We start from the raw sequence: 16,072 nt of genomic DNA, 5'->3' as shown, positions 1-16,072 counted from the left end.
TAAAAAGGCACAGACCTGAACTGCAGCAAGTGAGATCCTGGCTGGAAATTATGAAGCCTCCTGCTGAGAAGGGCAGGAAAGCCCTGGCAAGGCTGCCAACCCACCCGATGTCTAGCCAGCTCTCAAAGAATGATGGAAAATCAACAGTTTAAACCCCCTTCTGCACACTTGTCCATTTTGTGTGTGCCAGAAGCATCAAGCACAGGGGCAGATATGTGGCACTGAAAAATCTGGCACCGGTGTAGCAGCTCTCGTTACAGAATTAGCACAGGAATTAGGTAAAATTGGTCAAAGTGTAGAATAACAGCTAGAGAGGAAAGGCTGGCTGCAAATCCTCCTACATTGGTGGATCTGCTGCATTTTTAGGCAAGAATCCAGGATTGCTCAGCACTAATCCATGAAGCCTTTAAATGGTGGAATGCCTTGAGATATATATTTTTATATATATAAATATTTTTTAAAATTGGATTTTTGTGGTGCTTCTTGGTAAAAGCCCAAAGCTGATTGGTTGACAGGAGAATGAGGAAGAAGCAGCAGAGAGGATTTCCGTATGGCACAATAAGGCAAATCAAAGAACATTTTGCTACCCATCTTTTTATAACCAAATAAAATCACCCCTGACTTTTTGGATGCATTGGTACTTCTTGTATCCCTTACCCAGGGCCAGGACAGAAAAGATCTCTCTGACGCTTACTTCAGCCTCCCCCAAAGAAGCGTACCCGGTACCGGTTCCTCCCACTAACATCACTGCTAATGGTGATCTATAAATAGGAATCTGACAAACAGCCTTTTTTTTTTTTTTTCCCAGGCTTCAGTCACATGGCACAAAGTGCTTTCCTCTAACTTGAAACGGCAATACAGTCCCTCCAGCAGTAGCCTGGAAAGCTTGCTTTGCAGATGGAGACTTTATGCGGACATGGAGGATGCTGTGGAGGCAGAAGTGAGCGTGCACACACAAGAGACTTCTCTGCAGTCCCGTAGTTCTGTATTCACTGAAGGTAATAATGTAGCCTATAACAATTAACGTGCTTGTAACAAGCCCCTTTGGAGGACGCGTTTGTCACAGGGCCTGTGGTTCAGGCTGTGAAAACCTTTACTTCCCTGTGAACAGAAAAGGGATTAATTTGAGATTTTAAGGTAAGAGAGCTGTGCTAAAGGAAGTTGATTTTTATGGCTATTGAAAATATCATTACCCAATATACATTATTATTGTTATGTAATGTTTCTTTGCCTGTACTGGACTTTGGTTTACCTTTCTCCTACGCACACCTTTGGAGGGAGCTGTCTCTAGTAGTTACTCTTCTTTGAAAGATGGAATTTATCAGCTAAAACGGTAACTGTGTTAGCTCTTTGTATCACTTGATACGATTGGTTTGGGTGAGTTTATTAAATTGCAAAGGGTATATGCTTTAGATGAATCTACAGAAATTAGAATCTAATGAGAAAGGCTCCCCATGCACTTATACATGTGATTAAATCTCACAGAAATGGAGAGTTTTGTGAAAGAGTTTACAGGAACTGCCTCAGTGATTCAGTGGCCTGCGTCATACAGTCTGGTTTCTTCCGTATTCCTTATTTCAGAAAGACTGAGTTAAAGTGAACCTGCTTGGAGAACCTCATGCTTCTGTAATAAAATAATCCATTTCTTTCATAGTGAGATATTTATAGCTAATTTCCCTTGCTTTTTTATTCTTTGTAGATTGAAAGCTGCTGGGAATAAGAAGTTGCCCTTACTTCTCTAGAAAACATGATTTCCAGGAAGACCCTGGGATCTCTTGTCTGTCTGTCTGTTGTTGCTGCATTTATCTGGTAAGTGTTTGCTGGCAAGCTGGGGCATATTCAGAACATCCTGTCTATATCTATACTGTGGTAAAAGGCGCAGTGGAAGAAAAATGTAGGCAGTGCATTTTATGGGAAGCCCCTGTTAGAGCTGTAAGAAAACAGTAATTCGTACAATAGATAAAGTAACACAAGTAGAGTGAGAAGCCTCTGAAGGAAGAGAGAAAAAAAGACCGATTGTGTCTAAATTAGGCTGCTAACACTTTATCTGACTCACAAACAAATGTTCAAGTACAGAATATTCCAGTTGCATTTTAGTTCAGGCCTTAAAAGAGATGATTATCTGTCTTCAAACAGTCCAAACCACACCCATGTAATTAGGGATAGCTTTATAGCTATCAAATGTTGCTTTCAGACATTGAGAATATTTGCATTATAGCTTTGAGTATACTGACTGCTGAGTATGCCTTACAGATTGTCTTGAGCAGACTCAAACATTGTTGGAAAGGAACCTGAGATCAGGCATTTCTATTAACTATTAATTATACTGTATTTTTGATATTGTAATTGCTCTTATTTCACATTGTGAGTGGTTCTATTTCACCAGTAGTTAAGTGATTGTATACAAAAATCTATGCAGATCATGATCAAAACTGAGAGGAAAAAGCCTTTGCAGCCCATTTGTCTGTTATGCAAATTAAAGGATACACACACAGTATTTAAAGTTCCACAAAGTGTCAGTATGTCACATCAGCGTATATTGCATATTTATCTCTTTTGAGTGTTGCCTTATGTGTCTCCATTTGTGTATGCGTTTTGAAAATGTGTAGACCTATATTTTGTAAACCACTTGATGTAAATAATCAGACCTGATGTTACAAGCTGGATGCTTCTGGACTTGTTCTGTCCTGAGCTTCCCATTTATGCCTTAGCAGCAGTATATTACATTAAAATGTGAATACACTAGATCCTACGCTAATGAGTAAAGTAGACATGCAGTTAGCTACAATTACTTCTCGAGAGCTGTGCCAGATTCTCAGAAGATCTTGGAAAATTCTAGGAAGAAGATATCTTTGCACATTACCTATCTTAAAATGTTTCTTTGTTGTCACAGGATTACATTTGGGAATGGAAAAGTGCACTACCTCCCATATTACCTTCCTTGCCCTGAAATGTTGTAAGTATCCCATTTTGTATCTAATGAATACCAAAGATCGTTGTTACAGGAGCTGTAATTCACTGACAGTAGAAGTAGTTCTTAACAAGTAGTCACATGTTCTTTGTTAATTTATAATTAGTCACTCGCTTAAAAAAATTGTAATAATACAAGCTTTTCTGCTTTAGTCTGCTTTCCCTTCAAGACAACTCTGTATTTGTACAACACGAGTGAGGACTTGTTTGTTGTGTATCGCAGAGACTGGGATGAACATGTTAACATTGGTTATTTCAAGCCACTAAAAACTATTGTGTCTAATAAGATGCTTATTTCTCTGAAAGCTATTTAAAGTGTGACGTATTTCAGGTAGTTCAGCCCTTCAGGTGAACAGGAACAGTTATGCAGGGAATGGAGCTCATAAATGACCAGAACTTGCAGTGCCCAACAAGCATGTGCTTCCCTAGATTTTCACCCCTAAACTCTGATTTACCCTCAGGCTCGGAGAGCTGCCAACATCTCTCTGTCTCTATTCTGTTGTGTGCTCTGTTTCAAAACTGGTACTCATCTGACAGCCCTTGAATGTGCGTACAGCCAATGTCTAACTCTCTGTACCAGAAAGAACAATGTGCACAGCAACCACAGCAAGGACTCGGACCCCTGTCAGTACAGCAGTAGGTCCTGTAGCTGAACCTGGTTTGTGTTCTAGGAAAAGCATTACAATCCCATTCTTTTCCCACCCCATCCTCCAGCTCCATGAAACTACAATACACAGAAGAGAAGCTAATCCAGCTTTTCCCCCAGTAAGTACTGGCTTTTTATTTCCTGACCTTTAAACTGCTGTTCCTCTCTTCTGGGCATATTCATGTTTTATTCAGAGGATATTTCTTCCTTTTTACAGATTATTTTATCAGCAGCCAAGAGTGCTGGCTCCAAAGTAAGTTTCTTTGTTTGAACTTTCTTGTTTGTTTTCTACTGACTTTGGTTTGGGTGCTCTGTGCCGCTTATGGTTTCAAAGTCCAGGTACACACTGCACAGTACCTTGTTCCAAGAGAAGTCTAACCATATGGGTATGTCTATAGCTGTTGCTATAAGACTGAGTTTAGTCACTGTATCCTTGCTAACATGCCTACTGTAAACTCCCAGTTAATATATTAGCACACATACAGCCTGTCTGCATGTTTGCTGCCAGGAACTCTTTGAGGTGGGTAATATATAATCGCTGGAAGACAGTGAGAAATACGTTCTGGAACTGTGTTGTAGCTGTAACCAGCTGTGGGAGAGCTTTGAATCCATTTCAGGGCAAAATCAAGCAGGTGCCTTGTATGACCTTCAGCAATGGTTCCAACTAACCTGCTGGATCTTACGCTGGAACAAATTGCAGGCACTCGCACAGACGAGCCTCTGTGAGAAGCAGTCAAACCAGTGAGTTTAAACAGACGTAGAAGGTTTCAAGCAGCAGGAGCTAAGAAGTGACTTAGGCAAACGCTCCCTGTCAGCTCGTGTTTGTTAGCAGTCTCCTTCAGCCCAGCTCCTATGATCCAACTCTTATCTCTAGCAGTTCACCTTCAACAGCCACCATTCTTTTGCACGTTAATCAACACACACCCTGTTGGTACAAATCTTCCACACCCCCAACCCTGCTGTTTCAACAGGATGTGTGGGGCTTGAATATTTCTCTCTTCCATGTTGGAATAAATTATTATGCGAAATTAGCTAGTATATACTGGACTAAATAAGAAGAGAATCATGTAGCTTTTAGTGCTCTGTGTCTTCTGAAGGCACTCACTGAGAGGATGCATACCATGGAAATGAGTCATTGGGAAATCCAGAACAGCCCTTTAAAATGAAATTTTAAAAAGCCCTGCTTAGAAAAACAAACTTGCAGATTTCCTTCTCTCTCTCTCTTTCTCTCTCCTCCTCCAAAAAAAGGATAATTAACCCAGAAAGAGAACAGCTCAGTTAGTACATTTCCTACAAACTTAATTCTTCTTCCTGTATAATTTAGTCTTTTAATCATATGCATTACTATAGGAGGGAGTGAAATTGTTATTCTAGTATCTGCTCAGACTGAAAACGTTATATCTGGGTTGAAAGTGTTCTGCCTCCTCAACCATCAAACTGCTCCCCACAGATCCCTCGGTTTGAAGTTTGTGCTATTATTGCCTGGGGAGTGTGTCAGATGGGAGACTGCTTCAGCCTCCGAGCGTGGCCCTGCGCCACGCATGACAAATTTCATTAGCATGGTGCTACAGATGAGTGGGCACATGTGAGTGGGCCAGGGCAAATTACACCTCATAAACGACATCTTGTTTTAAAATCAAAAAGGTAAGAAAGAAATCCTGAAAACAAAGAAGAAAGTTGAAATAGCATTGCAGAGCTGTAGTAGGGCATAATCAGACTCTGCTGCATGTATATTCAGTTTTTCCACTACCCACACAGGAGATTAAGGATTTTCTGTAACATTGTTACACATTTGAATGCTGGCTCACATACAGAATTTTAAATTATATCTGAATATGTTAAAGCTTTCCAGCTAAATATTGGAAAAATAAACTGTCATGCCACAAGCTGTGTTTTAATAACACAGCAATGGGGAATATTTTTATAGTAATTTTCATATTATTACTTGTGTTTTAATTTGTATGTAGCAATCAGCATCAGACTGATTGCAAATATGCATAGCTTCTCATTCTGTGAGTTGGGTGGTCATTAAACTCTCCTCAGCAGAAAAGTCCTACAAGCTTAAATCAGATTGAGCAGATCCTCGGGTTTTTGCCAATTCATTAAACAATGCTTAATTTCATCCCAGGAACTGAAATGTCCATGCTTGGTAACCTTAAACAAGACGGCAGGGAAAAAGATCTGAAGATAATACCATCCATAATGAGTTAATGCTGATACACACACTCTTCTTCTAGCTGCCTTTTAAGTGTTTCTTTCCCATTTACTGGCCTTGAAACTGAAAGGAACAGTTACATTTCATTAACGTTCCCTTTCTTTTTCTTCAGGCGTCAGGATGTGCTGACAGTCACACCGTGGCTGGCCCCCATCGTCTGGGAAGGAACCTTTAATCCTGAGATCCTAGACAGTGCCTACAGGCCACTGAATCTCACCATAGGGGTGACGGCCTTTGCCATTGGAAAGTAAGTGAACTGCTCAGTGGGCACAGTTCTTGAGTTGATTTACTTCCTCTGTTGAAAGATCATTTTGGCTTTTCTTGCCCTCGATCTGTAGTAAAACTTTTATGCCCATGTATTGTGTCCACAATCATGCAAGCCTGCAAGATACAGACTCAGCACCCAAGGTACCTGGAAGCATGGTCAATATTTTTGAAGAACAAGCATATGCCTTGGGAATTAAAGCTGTAGATATGTGGTTGGTTGGTCAAAGCAGGGATAATTCACTCGTTTTGTACTCCATTGTGCTTTACCTATTGCATGTATTCTGTGCGAATCCTTGCAACAGCTAGTCAACACTCTTCAACCCTTGTCGTCTTCTGTTCATTAAAACACCCTTCATAACCCACCGCGCATCCCCTTGTCCCTGCTGTGCTATTCACGTGTTGTTTCTGCACAGGTATACAAGGTTTGTGGGCCGCTTCTTGGAGTCCGCAGAGAAACATTTCATGAAAGGCTATCAGGTGAACTATTATATCTTCACTGACAACCCCGAGACAATTCCCAATGTCCCGCTGCAACCTGGACGAAGGTGTGTCATCGTCCCCATCAAGAAATACCCCAGCTGGCAAGAAATCTCCATGCGCAGGATGGAGGCCATAAACAAGCACATCGCAGAGACCAGCCATCAGGAGGTGGATTACCTCTTCTGCCTGGACATTGACATGGTGTTCTACAACACCTGGGGGCCTGAGACCCTGGGTGATATTGTAGCAGCTATACACCCTGGCTATTTCAATGTCCCTCGAAGCCAGTTCCCTTATGAGAGGAGAAGATCTTCAGCAGCCTACATCCCTGATGGAGAGGGGGACTTCTACTATGGAGGAGCTGTGTTTGGAGGGCTGGTCAAGAAAGTCTATGAGTTCACCAAGACTTGCCACATGACCATCCTGACAGACAAAGCCAATGGGATCATGGCAGCCTGGCAGGAAGAAAGTCATCTCAACAGGCACTTCCTTTCCCACAAACCCTCCAAAGTGCTTTCTCCAGAGTATTTATGGGATGACAGGAAGCCAAAGCCCCCTGAAATTCACCTCATACGTTTTTCCACAGTGGATAAGAACTACAAAGAGATACGAGATTGACCATCTGATCCCTGCAGAGGTGTCCTCCACACAATCAAACACACCGAATGTTACCTCCCACAGAACGTGCCCCACCATGAATTTTTGTTCGCAGTATGAACAAACTGAGAGAGGAACGTGTGGATAGTTTATCTGGAGAACAGGAGTCTTAATGTGTTTCAGAAGCAGCAGACAAAGTGGAGGCATGAATGAAAAGGTTTCTAGGTTCCTAATCTTTGCAAATACAAGCATCCTGCTTGAGGCTGCAGTACACGAAAAGGCATCCAAAGGGCCACTTACCAAATGCAAGGCTGTCCTTATAGCAAGGCAGAGACGCCTTTGCCTGTTTTCCTGAAGCCTAGTAGAAACTTAGCAAGATCAAAATGGTAATTGACATTCCTGTGGATGAGAAGACCTAGTTTTCACTTAAAAAAAAAAAAATAATATTTTTGCAGGGCAAGACATTTTCATGCATTGTGATTTGAACTCATCCTTCAGGAGGATCAAAAAGAAACTTGTGCTTGGACCAAGTCATCCCTGATTAGTGTGCAGCAGGATATCTTGGACCCTCTCAGCACAGAGCTGGTGCCAGACACTGCCAGTAAGAACCCTGGTCTGACAGGACAAATACTGTGAATCCACATAGCTGTTATCTTCCAAATTCCCATCTGTGTTTTGCAGACCCAAGTTTAGACAGAGCTGGCACAGCTTAGACCCAGACTGAACTTCTTTGGGTTTATTTCAATCACAGATGTGCTCTGAACCTTTTCCCTGTCTCTGTAGACCATGTAATCTTTTCCAACACAGAAAATCTGGTATTGGGAGGTTCATGTTCCTATCCACTGCTTCAGTCTCTTCCAACTTTTCTAAGCTCTGTGAAATAAATTGGCTGGAAGCTGCTGGAACCAACAGCAAGAGCTGATGCATTTCCAGCAGAGAGGGTGATTTCATTTCATAACAAAATGGTCTGGTGAAACTGTGGGTTCAGTCTAGAGCTGGAAGTAGGCTGGGGTTAACATTTTCTTTGCATGCATGTGATGAGAAGCCGAACCAGGAATTTTGCAGCCTTTAAAGCCTGACCACTCGCTCAGGTGAACATGCTGGGGGGACCAAAGAGAGAGGAGCAGGCACGGCTTGACAACAATGATCATCAACTGAGGTCACAGCATGGAGGTTCATGTGTCACCTCCCCTGCCATAGACATCTCCTCCATTACCTCCTGAGGCGTGCAAGTCTGTGCCACGCACATTTAATGTGAGCAAGGAGAGAGACCTCAGGGAGCAGCAGAGAATGATGGCAGTGCCAAGCATTGCTGTCATGCTGTACGGCGTGGAGGGGAGAAGCAGGGGTGAAAGGGCCAAGCTGTTCCTAAGGGAACACTTGGGAGAAAAAAAAAAAAAAAAAGGAAAAGAAAAAAGGCTCATCTGGCAGAGAGAGAGAAAATGGGTAAGAGGTGCCTGACTGTTTTTGCTTCTCTTCGCATGAGAAAATTGCTGTATGGCAGTGTATCAAGTATTCAAAGCTTTAGGGCCCCACCGCTGATTGCAGATGACTTAACGAGCCATTTCAGTCCTGTGTGAGCAAGCTGAGAATGGTACTTGCCAGTGTCAATGTAGGCATTTCATCTTCCAGAACACTAATTAGAAAAGCTTTCACGGTACCCATAATACAGATAAGGTACACAACTACAGCCCCAAAGCCCTAGTGGCAGTGGGTCTGTTGGTTCACGCTCTACCCTGCCAAGGGTCTACTCTCTTTTCTTCAGACTGCTTTTAGTGCTGTGGCACTGGAGGAAGACACCTCTCTGCATAACTAAACCAGAACTGAATCTCCTGTGAAGATGTCTACGTTTGGTAACCAGGCACCTCATTTCAGCCAGAAGGGTGAAGAAAGATCCTTATTGAAATATTTCCAAAAAGATACATTCCCACGAAACCCAGGATTAATACTATATGTTTCCTATTTGTCAAACAGTTGTGTCTGAAGGCCATGACTGAAACTAGGGTCTCATTATGCCAGTTGCTATATATATGCATATGGATTCTTTTATAAGCCAGAAGGAACTGTCTAGTCTGATCTGCATAGGCCAAGCCAGATAATTTTATGTCCCAATGCCAGTACCAAGCTCACAATACCTGGCTGGGCTGTGCTACATCTTTTAGAAAAGCATCCAGATCCAATAAAAACATGAAGTGACATAGCAGCCATAGATCAGCTGTGCCAATGGCCGATTCCCCTTAGGCCTTAATCCTGCTCTAAACTGGTCTGTGTTTGCCGCCTGTATTTGCAGTCATTGGGCTTCATCCTGCCACACTAAATTACCTGAATTCCTGCATAGATATTCACAGCCTATACTCAATCCACTCTGAGGGGAAGTTCTCCAGCACAAATGATGTGTGATAGAGGGTGGTTTATGTTTCTGGGGTACCTGTTCTGAAGAACTTCTGTGAAAGGCTTGCTCTCCGGCTCTGCTTCCTTTTGGCTGAACCCAAGACCCTGTGATTGACGCAGTAATGGCCTGATTTGTGCAGTGCCAAACATGTTTATGCTCCTGGCAGCCCCGCAGCTTCTCCCCAGGGGACGGTCTTGTGTTACGTATTACCTGACACAGTTCTGCTTGACAGGGCTGTGATTTGACGCAGTACCTAGAAACTCCCTGTGTCTCCAGGGAGCAGGAGAATGTGACTGCAGAAACACACTCCCCAGTGGAGGGTGGGAGATGCTCCCTGAATCAGCTCGTACTCTCCTCTAATTAATGAAAGCCTGGACTTCTGTTGTCATCTCCTGCTGATTAATTCCCTTCCCCCAACACCAGCAGCAAGCTTTCCTTCTCTCATTTGGATCGTGCAGCTTGAGATTCGTGGGCAGTGTGGGAGCTTCACAAGGACCTACTTTCTGATCTAAATTCTCCACCAACATCCACTGCACAGTGGGGAAACTGAGGCATGCGGCAGCAAGGCAGCAGACTGGCACTCGTGCATGTGGGATCTTCCTCCACTCGCCACAGGGTACAATGCCGTCTCACTTGTGCCAAGGGAATTTGGGCTTGGAAACACGCACACAGTACTGCATGAAAAGCGTATCACCACATGTAAATAAATCATCGGCCGATTTATGCTGCTGGAGGGTCTGATCGTGTTTTCAAGGTATTTCTGACTCAAGCCCTGTTTGTCCTTAACCAAGGCTCAGCTCAGTAGCTTGTTGCCTTCCCAAGGGCCCCTTGTTCCATCCGTCCCTTTCCGCTCGGCTGGAACAGACTCATCATTCATTGTCCATCTAATTTAAGAACCCATCTGACAGGCTTTTTCTTTCCTTGCCCCAGCTGGTGACTTGCATGGTGCATTCATCCCCAAAGGAAAAAACTCTGGGGGGCAAGAAACAGAAACTTCCAGCATTGAATATGATCCTAGACGGGGTGAGATCATGATCCTCTTGTTCTCCCCACTGATGGGACAAGAATAATTTCCACTACCCCACACTAGCACCATTTTTTACTCCTATTTAGATTTCCCTTAACCCCCCCACAGGTGGTGTTGCCTGACATTATTGACAAGAAATGTCATTTTGAACCCCTTTGATACACAGGCACAGTTACGAGAGGACTGGCCGGTGGCTTTTCAAGGAAGGGACTATCTCTCAGTCTGTGTCTGCACAGGGACTAGTCTTGGTTGCTCACTAGAGAATGTGAGATACCCAGAATGAGTTTCCCATGGGGATTTGCTCCAAGCTCAGAGAGCAGCTCTAAGCACCACGGTCTCTATTTTTTCACTTCAATTGCCCCTGCTCTGTGTCACCTCGCTGCCCCAGCAAGTCCCCGTGGGATCCCCAGGGCTGAAACGTGCAGAGAGCAACAGCTGCTTTCCAGGTGAGGTGACAGTGAGAGGCACTTTCAGGGACAGCAGGTGCTGGAGAAGGAATTTACAGGAGTGGGTTGCGCTTTATGCTAAATCCCCAATCCTACAGTTCTGATCCACGTGTCAGTTCACACAAACAAATAATTTAGGAAAGCGTTGCTAGCAAAATGCATTGAAGAAGTGACTTTTAAATGTCTGCCTACCCACCCAACTCCCTCCTTTATCTAAGCGTAATGCTGTACTGACTTGACTTTTCTTGAGCTATATTTAAACATAGATCCACCAAATGTTGCTGTGTCATGTAAAACTAGTATAAAGCCATATGAACAGAAAGGCAGTTTCAACCAGAAATCCCTGCTGCTTGCCTGCCCACCTTGCCCCCTGCCCTCCCTGCTGAACCTTTAGCTAATTTAAAGCAAGTCAGATGAGTACAAATTACTTTTAAAAAATGCTTCATTCTGGGGTTTTTTAAGTGAGTTTTGCCAGCAGCAAATTACATAGTTATAAACCTTCTGAAGCATGTATTTTTCCCCACTGTTCAGCACTGACACCGTTACTATAATTAGAATGATGTTGCTCTGTAGCAGCATCTAGTGCCAGAGCGAGGGCCCTGGCAGCACCTTTTCCCTTCCTGCTGCGCTCCCCATCCCGAGCTGCTGGTTCTGCCGGCCCGGAGCCGCTGAGCAGTGGGACGGGCAGATGTGACGGGCTGTGCCATGTCACTAATTCCCACTGTGACCCTGGATAAGTGGGTTCTTCTCTCTTGGTGGCTCCTGGGGCTGTTAGACACGGTGGCACTCGTATGGGTGCTGGGTGTGTGTGTCCTGGGGTCCCCAGGAGTGCAGTGGCCGGCTCTGCACCCTCAAACTGGGAGCATCGCACCAGCCGGGTACGCTCAGCCGTGGAGAGTGACGCAGCCTGCTCTCAGCTCCTGCTTCTCCTGACATCACTCTGCAATGACACATGTCATCAGCCTCATAAATACAAACTGTGGGTACTGGAGCCATTCTCATGCAGCCTCTGTTTCCAGGGCAACCCCGCTCTGCTCGGCCTCCGCTGTCTCACCAGCTCATGCTCCAGCACACCGATTGTGCACCAAAATCTCCAGCAGCTTTTTCCCTGGGTCCCTCTGTGTCCCTGTTTTGGGTATTGGACTGAGCAGAGCTGAGGCAGCTGGGGGTGGGTGTTTGTGCACCAGTTGCAGGGTGCTGTGTGCGCCCCGTTAGAGGTATCCTGCTGGGGAGAGCTGGGCAGCAGTGCGTGCAGGGGGATCTCACCCAGCAAATGACCCGTTCTCTGCCCTGAAGCTCTTCTCCTATTTATAGCTTGCACAGCTCGGTGCCAAAACCCTCCCAACCGCCGCTCGCCCCCTGGCGAGGCCTGCGCGGTGCTTTCCCAGGGGTCCTGCTGCCCTGCAGCACCCACGTCCTAGGGGGGACACCCCCCAAAAAAGTGGGGTGCCCAGGGCACTAGGCAGAGGGTGCACCTGGAGAGACGCCCGTGGGTACCCCAGGGGCACGCGTGCACCCAGGGGTGCGGGTGCAGGCGCGCACCCACCTGCTGTTGCTCACCCGGAGCCGCGGGCGCGCAGGCCGGGCGGAGCCGGGCGCCGCCCCCGCCCTCCCGGTATCGCCGCCCCCGCCCCGCGCCCGCCTCTCCCGGCCGCGCTCCGCGCTGGCGGCGGCTCCCCGGGGCCCCATGGCCGGCGCGGTGCGGCCGCGGCCGCCGGGCAGCGCGGAGGGGCGCTGAGCCCGGCCCCGCGGAGCCCCGGAGCGGCGGCCAGCGGCTCTCCCTGCGCGGCCGGCGGAGGAGATGCGCGGGGCATGATGATGATCGACACTCAGGTGAGTTGCGCGTTTCACCCCTCGGCTTTGTCTGCCCGGAGCACTTTCCCGGTGCCCCCCGAGCCCCGGTGCGCAGCTGCGGGGGTACCCGGGCTCGGTCGCCTTCTGCACCCCGGCTAGAGGGGGCTCACGGCAGCCCACGCGTGTCCGCGACGGGTGACTAATGCATGTGCGGTGGCAGAGAGCGGGTGGGCTCTGTCGTCGGTTTCCTAGGGGTCTGCCGCTGCAGGTGCATGTCCCTTGCTGCCTGTTGGGGTAGAGCGACACCGTTCGTGCCAGCAATCCCGACCCCTGGTCTGCTGCGTGAGCTTTGGCAGAGGAGAAGCAGCAACCTTTGCAAGGGGAAAATATTTTTTTTTCTTCTTTTTTTTTTTTTTTTCTTTCGATTTATGTAGTGGGCAACTGGAGCCGCTAGAAGTGGGGATGAAGTATTGGGAAGGAAAGCAGGGCAGTTTGGGACAGGGTTTAGCTGTTGGTGCGATTCTGCAGCCGTTCTGGAGCTGCGTGGCTGCTGGCAGGCTGCGGGGCTGCTGCGCGCTGGGCCAGCAAGTGGCACCAGGAGGTTCCTTGTCTCTGCCTGGTGTGTTTATGAGGCTAAAGGAAACTAAATTGAGCCCAGGTGGACAAACGCTCGACACTCACAAACCCACTGGTGCTTTTGGGACAGGGGAGGATGAAGCAAAGGCATGAAATTTTGGGCGTCTCATCAGAACGTGGCTCTCTGTTTGGTCCTGATGCTCTTTTGACCTTATATTCTCCTTTTTGTGTTCCCCCCGATCCACAGCCCTAAGAAGGGAAGTGGGGTCTGTGCTGCTGCCCTTGTAGGGGTGGCACAAAGGTACGTGGGCAGTGATGGCCCCTGGGAGCCCAGGGGTGACTAAAGGGCTGATGCTATGATGGAAAAGTGGGCTTGGATCCATTTTTGGACTGGAAAATGTGCATACCAGAGCCTCCTCCTGCACCCAGTGGATCCATTTGGTCTGGGCTTTATGTGCCTTGATCCAGGCCTATAAACAAAAGCTAAATTAGCTCTGCAGGGGGTAAGTGTGTGAGGCAGGAGCTAGTGCCATCATGCGTGCACTAGCGTGCACTGTGGCATGTCTGTTTGGAAAAGGAGATCGGCAACCAAAATCCTGGGGTTTGGATCCTGACCCTGCCAGGGGTCCAGAACAAGAGTCCTCTGTTACCATGGCTGTGGACTAGGGAGAGTAATCTTCCTTGGAGATCCAGAAAATTAGAGGTGTAAAGCTGTCTAGGAAAAGATGTCCAGACCTCAGGCTCTCTTCCATGTTGAGGAATGCATGTTGCATTCCTATGGAGTGCGTTGTATGAACGTCTCAACTTTAGCCTTCCCATTGCTTTTTATACTTCATTGTATATATGGGTAAACTGAGTCATGTTGAGGCATTTGTTACAAACCCAGGATCCTGCGTGATGGATGGTTCAGTGGAGAGCACAGGTTAGAAGTCCTGATTCCACCTGTACATTCTGCTTGAAGAGGATGAGTCACTTTGCTGTTTACGGGGTGCAATTCATCCAAGTCCCGTCACTTATCACTACTAGTTAAGAGGAATTTCCAGCTGCACCCGCAGCCGCACCCTGCCGGTGCTTATGACTGCACAGCTACATTTTTCATGCCTCATAAATGTTTCTCTCCCTGGTTGCTAAGGGAAAGACCCACACAAACAACTGGGAAAACTGAGTGCTGAAAAGTAAATAAGCTGAGCAAACAAGGAGATTTTTTTCTTTTCATCTCTGATCTAATTGCTGCAGGTGTGTTGTTCAGGGTGTCGTGACACGCGAAAGCAAAGGTTTGTGTGCAAGGATGAATTTCAGTGTTTAAAACCCTGCATGTGAGCTGGGTCAGAAGGTGGCTTCCGTCCTGAACCGAGCTTCTGGAGCTGCAGACTCATCTCCTCTCTCCCTTACTGTCCGTTTGGGCTGGAGACGGGAGCAGATGGTGGACAAGCGGTCTGAGGGCAGGACGCAGAGAGCCCAAGTCAGGCAAGCAAGGCTGGAGCTGTATTTGTTTCTGTCTCTCTGTCATCTGCTCCGAGGCAGAGAAGGGCGCTGTGTTGACACGGCTCCAATGGCTCAGAGTTAACTCTGCCATGGGCAGGAGGGCGAGCTGGCGACAAATGATGGCAAGTGAGGGTCCAGCTGGCAGCAGGGTCTGGGAGGATGCCAGTGCAGAGATGCAAAGTCGCTCCTCAGCGTGGTTCAGCTGCTCCATCTGGAGCTCCCACTCACGCATGTGTGAATATACCCGCAGACAGGGCTGATCAGACGTGAACAGAGGATGCAGCAACTGCTGCAAGCTCCAGAATGAATCTCTGGGATACTGTAATGATTGATTTGACATCCTGTAGCTCAGTGCAGTTTATTATCTTTGGGGTCAGTTTGCTTTGAGATGACTCTTTACATAAGGAGGGGATTTTCAGGACTTCATTTATTCTGGGCATCTTTGGGGTTGTGTTTTTGAGTTCCTCTCAGTGTTTTCACTGTGCCGTTCCCTATATGGTGCCTGGCCACTGGATCTTGAGAATCAGAGGTCCTGATTCTGTATGGTAATCTTAAAAGTGATCTGCGCTATCTACCAGCGCTGGTTTTGCTTCTGAGACCTTCCCCATTGCTATAGCAACACGTGTGTCATGGAGGATGCCAGCATGCTTTCCAGGCAGTGTATGCACAGAAACTGCTTCACCTGCCACCAAACCACGATCACCTGCTCAGGGGGGTTTAATTGGCAACTGCCCACAGCTGCTGGGGCTGGAGGAGCAGAGACGCTGCTCTGAGCTCCCCCAGGCTGACCCTGCTCTCCCAGGTGTCCCCACTACCTGGGCTTTCCCTGGGATATCAGGGTACATGTGGAAATGTGTGCTATCTAGTGCCAGAATCTGGGATTTCCCTCCAAGGCAGAAGTTCAGGATGGCATCAGCTCTCTCACCAAGGCTCGGTGGGTGTTAGGGACTGTTTGCTTTTTCTCCCTTCCTGTTGCCTGTAGAGGTGCTGGAAGTTGTCCTTCACCCGCAGGGTGATGGTGGGAAAGGGCTTGTTTGCCTGCTTTTTGCAAGTAAGCTTGCTTCTGTCGCCATCTCCTTCACACACTGCAGTCACTACGTGGGCTCTGGGACACTCTCTTGTTCTGCTCCACCTCCCCATCCTGCTGTCCACGCAAACCGGAGGCTGTCCCCAGTCA

The 16,072-nt window shown here is 47.0% G+C and overlaps 2 protein-coding genes across 3 annotated transcripts in view; both read left to right on the top strand.

Annotated features, from left to right (window-relative positions):
• Nucleotides 1-849: 849 nt before the first annotated feature.
• On the top strand, nt 850-9,031 carry LOC135996506 (globoside alpha-1,3-N-acetylgalactosaminyltransferase 1). Of its 2 annotated transcripts, XM_065648569.1 has the most exons (7): nt 850-998; nt 1,700-1,809; nt 2,894-2,956; nt 3,685-3,735; nt 3,834-3,869; nt 5,944-6,078; nt 6,512-9,031. In XM_065648569.1, exons 2-7 carry the CDS (start codon nt 1,748-1,750, stop codon nt 7,194-7,196), a joined length of 1,032 nt encoding a protein of 343 aa, XP_065504641.1. In that variant the 5' UTR covers nt 850-998; nt 1,700-1,747; the 3' UTR covers nt 7,197-9,031. The 2 variants fall into 2 exon arrangements, with proteins under 2 accessions (XP_065504641.1, XP_065504642.1); XM_065648570.1 differs by lacking the exons at nt 850-998; nt 1,700-1,809; nt 2,894-2,956 and having other exon boundaries at nt 3,691-3,735; nt 3,811-3,869.
• Nucleotides 9,032-12,706: 3,675 nt separating this feature from the next.
• RALGDS (ral guanine nucleotide dissociation stimulator) overlaps nt 12,707-16,072 on the top strand; it is a 55,614-nt gene continuing 52,248 nt past the window's right edge. The window contains exon 1 of the mRNA XM_065648329.1: nt 12,707-12,873. Coding sequence (XP_065504401.1) covers nt 12,853-12,873 — 21 coding nt within the window. The 5' untranslated portion in view covers nt 12,707-12,852. The remainder of the gene's footprint in view (nt 12,874-16,072) is intronic.

This window comes from Caloenas nicobarica, chromosome 19 (assembly GCF_036013445.1).
Source record: "Caloenas nicobarica isolate bCalNic1 chromosome 19, bCalNic1.hap1, whole genome shotgun sequence".
NCBI lineage: Eukaryota > Metazoa > Chordata > Aves > Columbiformes > Columbidae > Caloenas > Caloenas nicobarica.
This window is presented reverse-complemented; position numbering and strand designations above follow the sequence as displayed.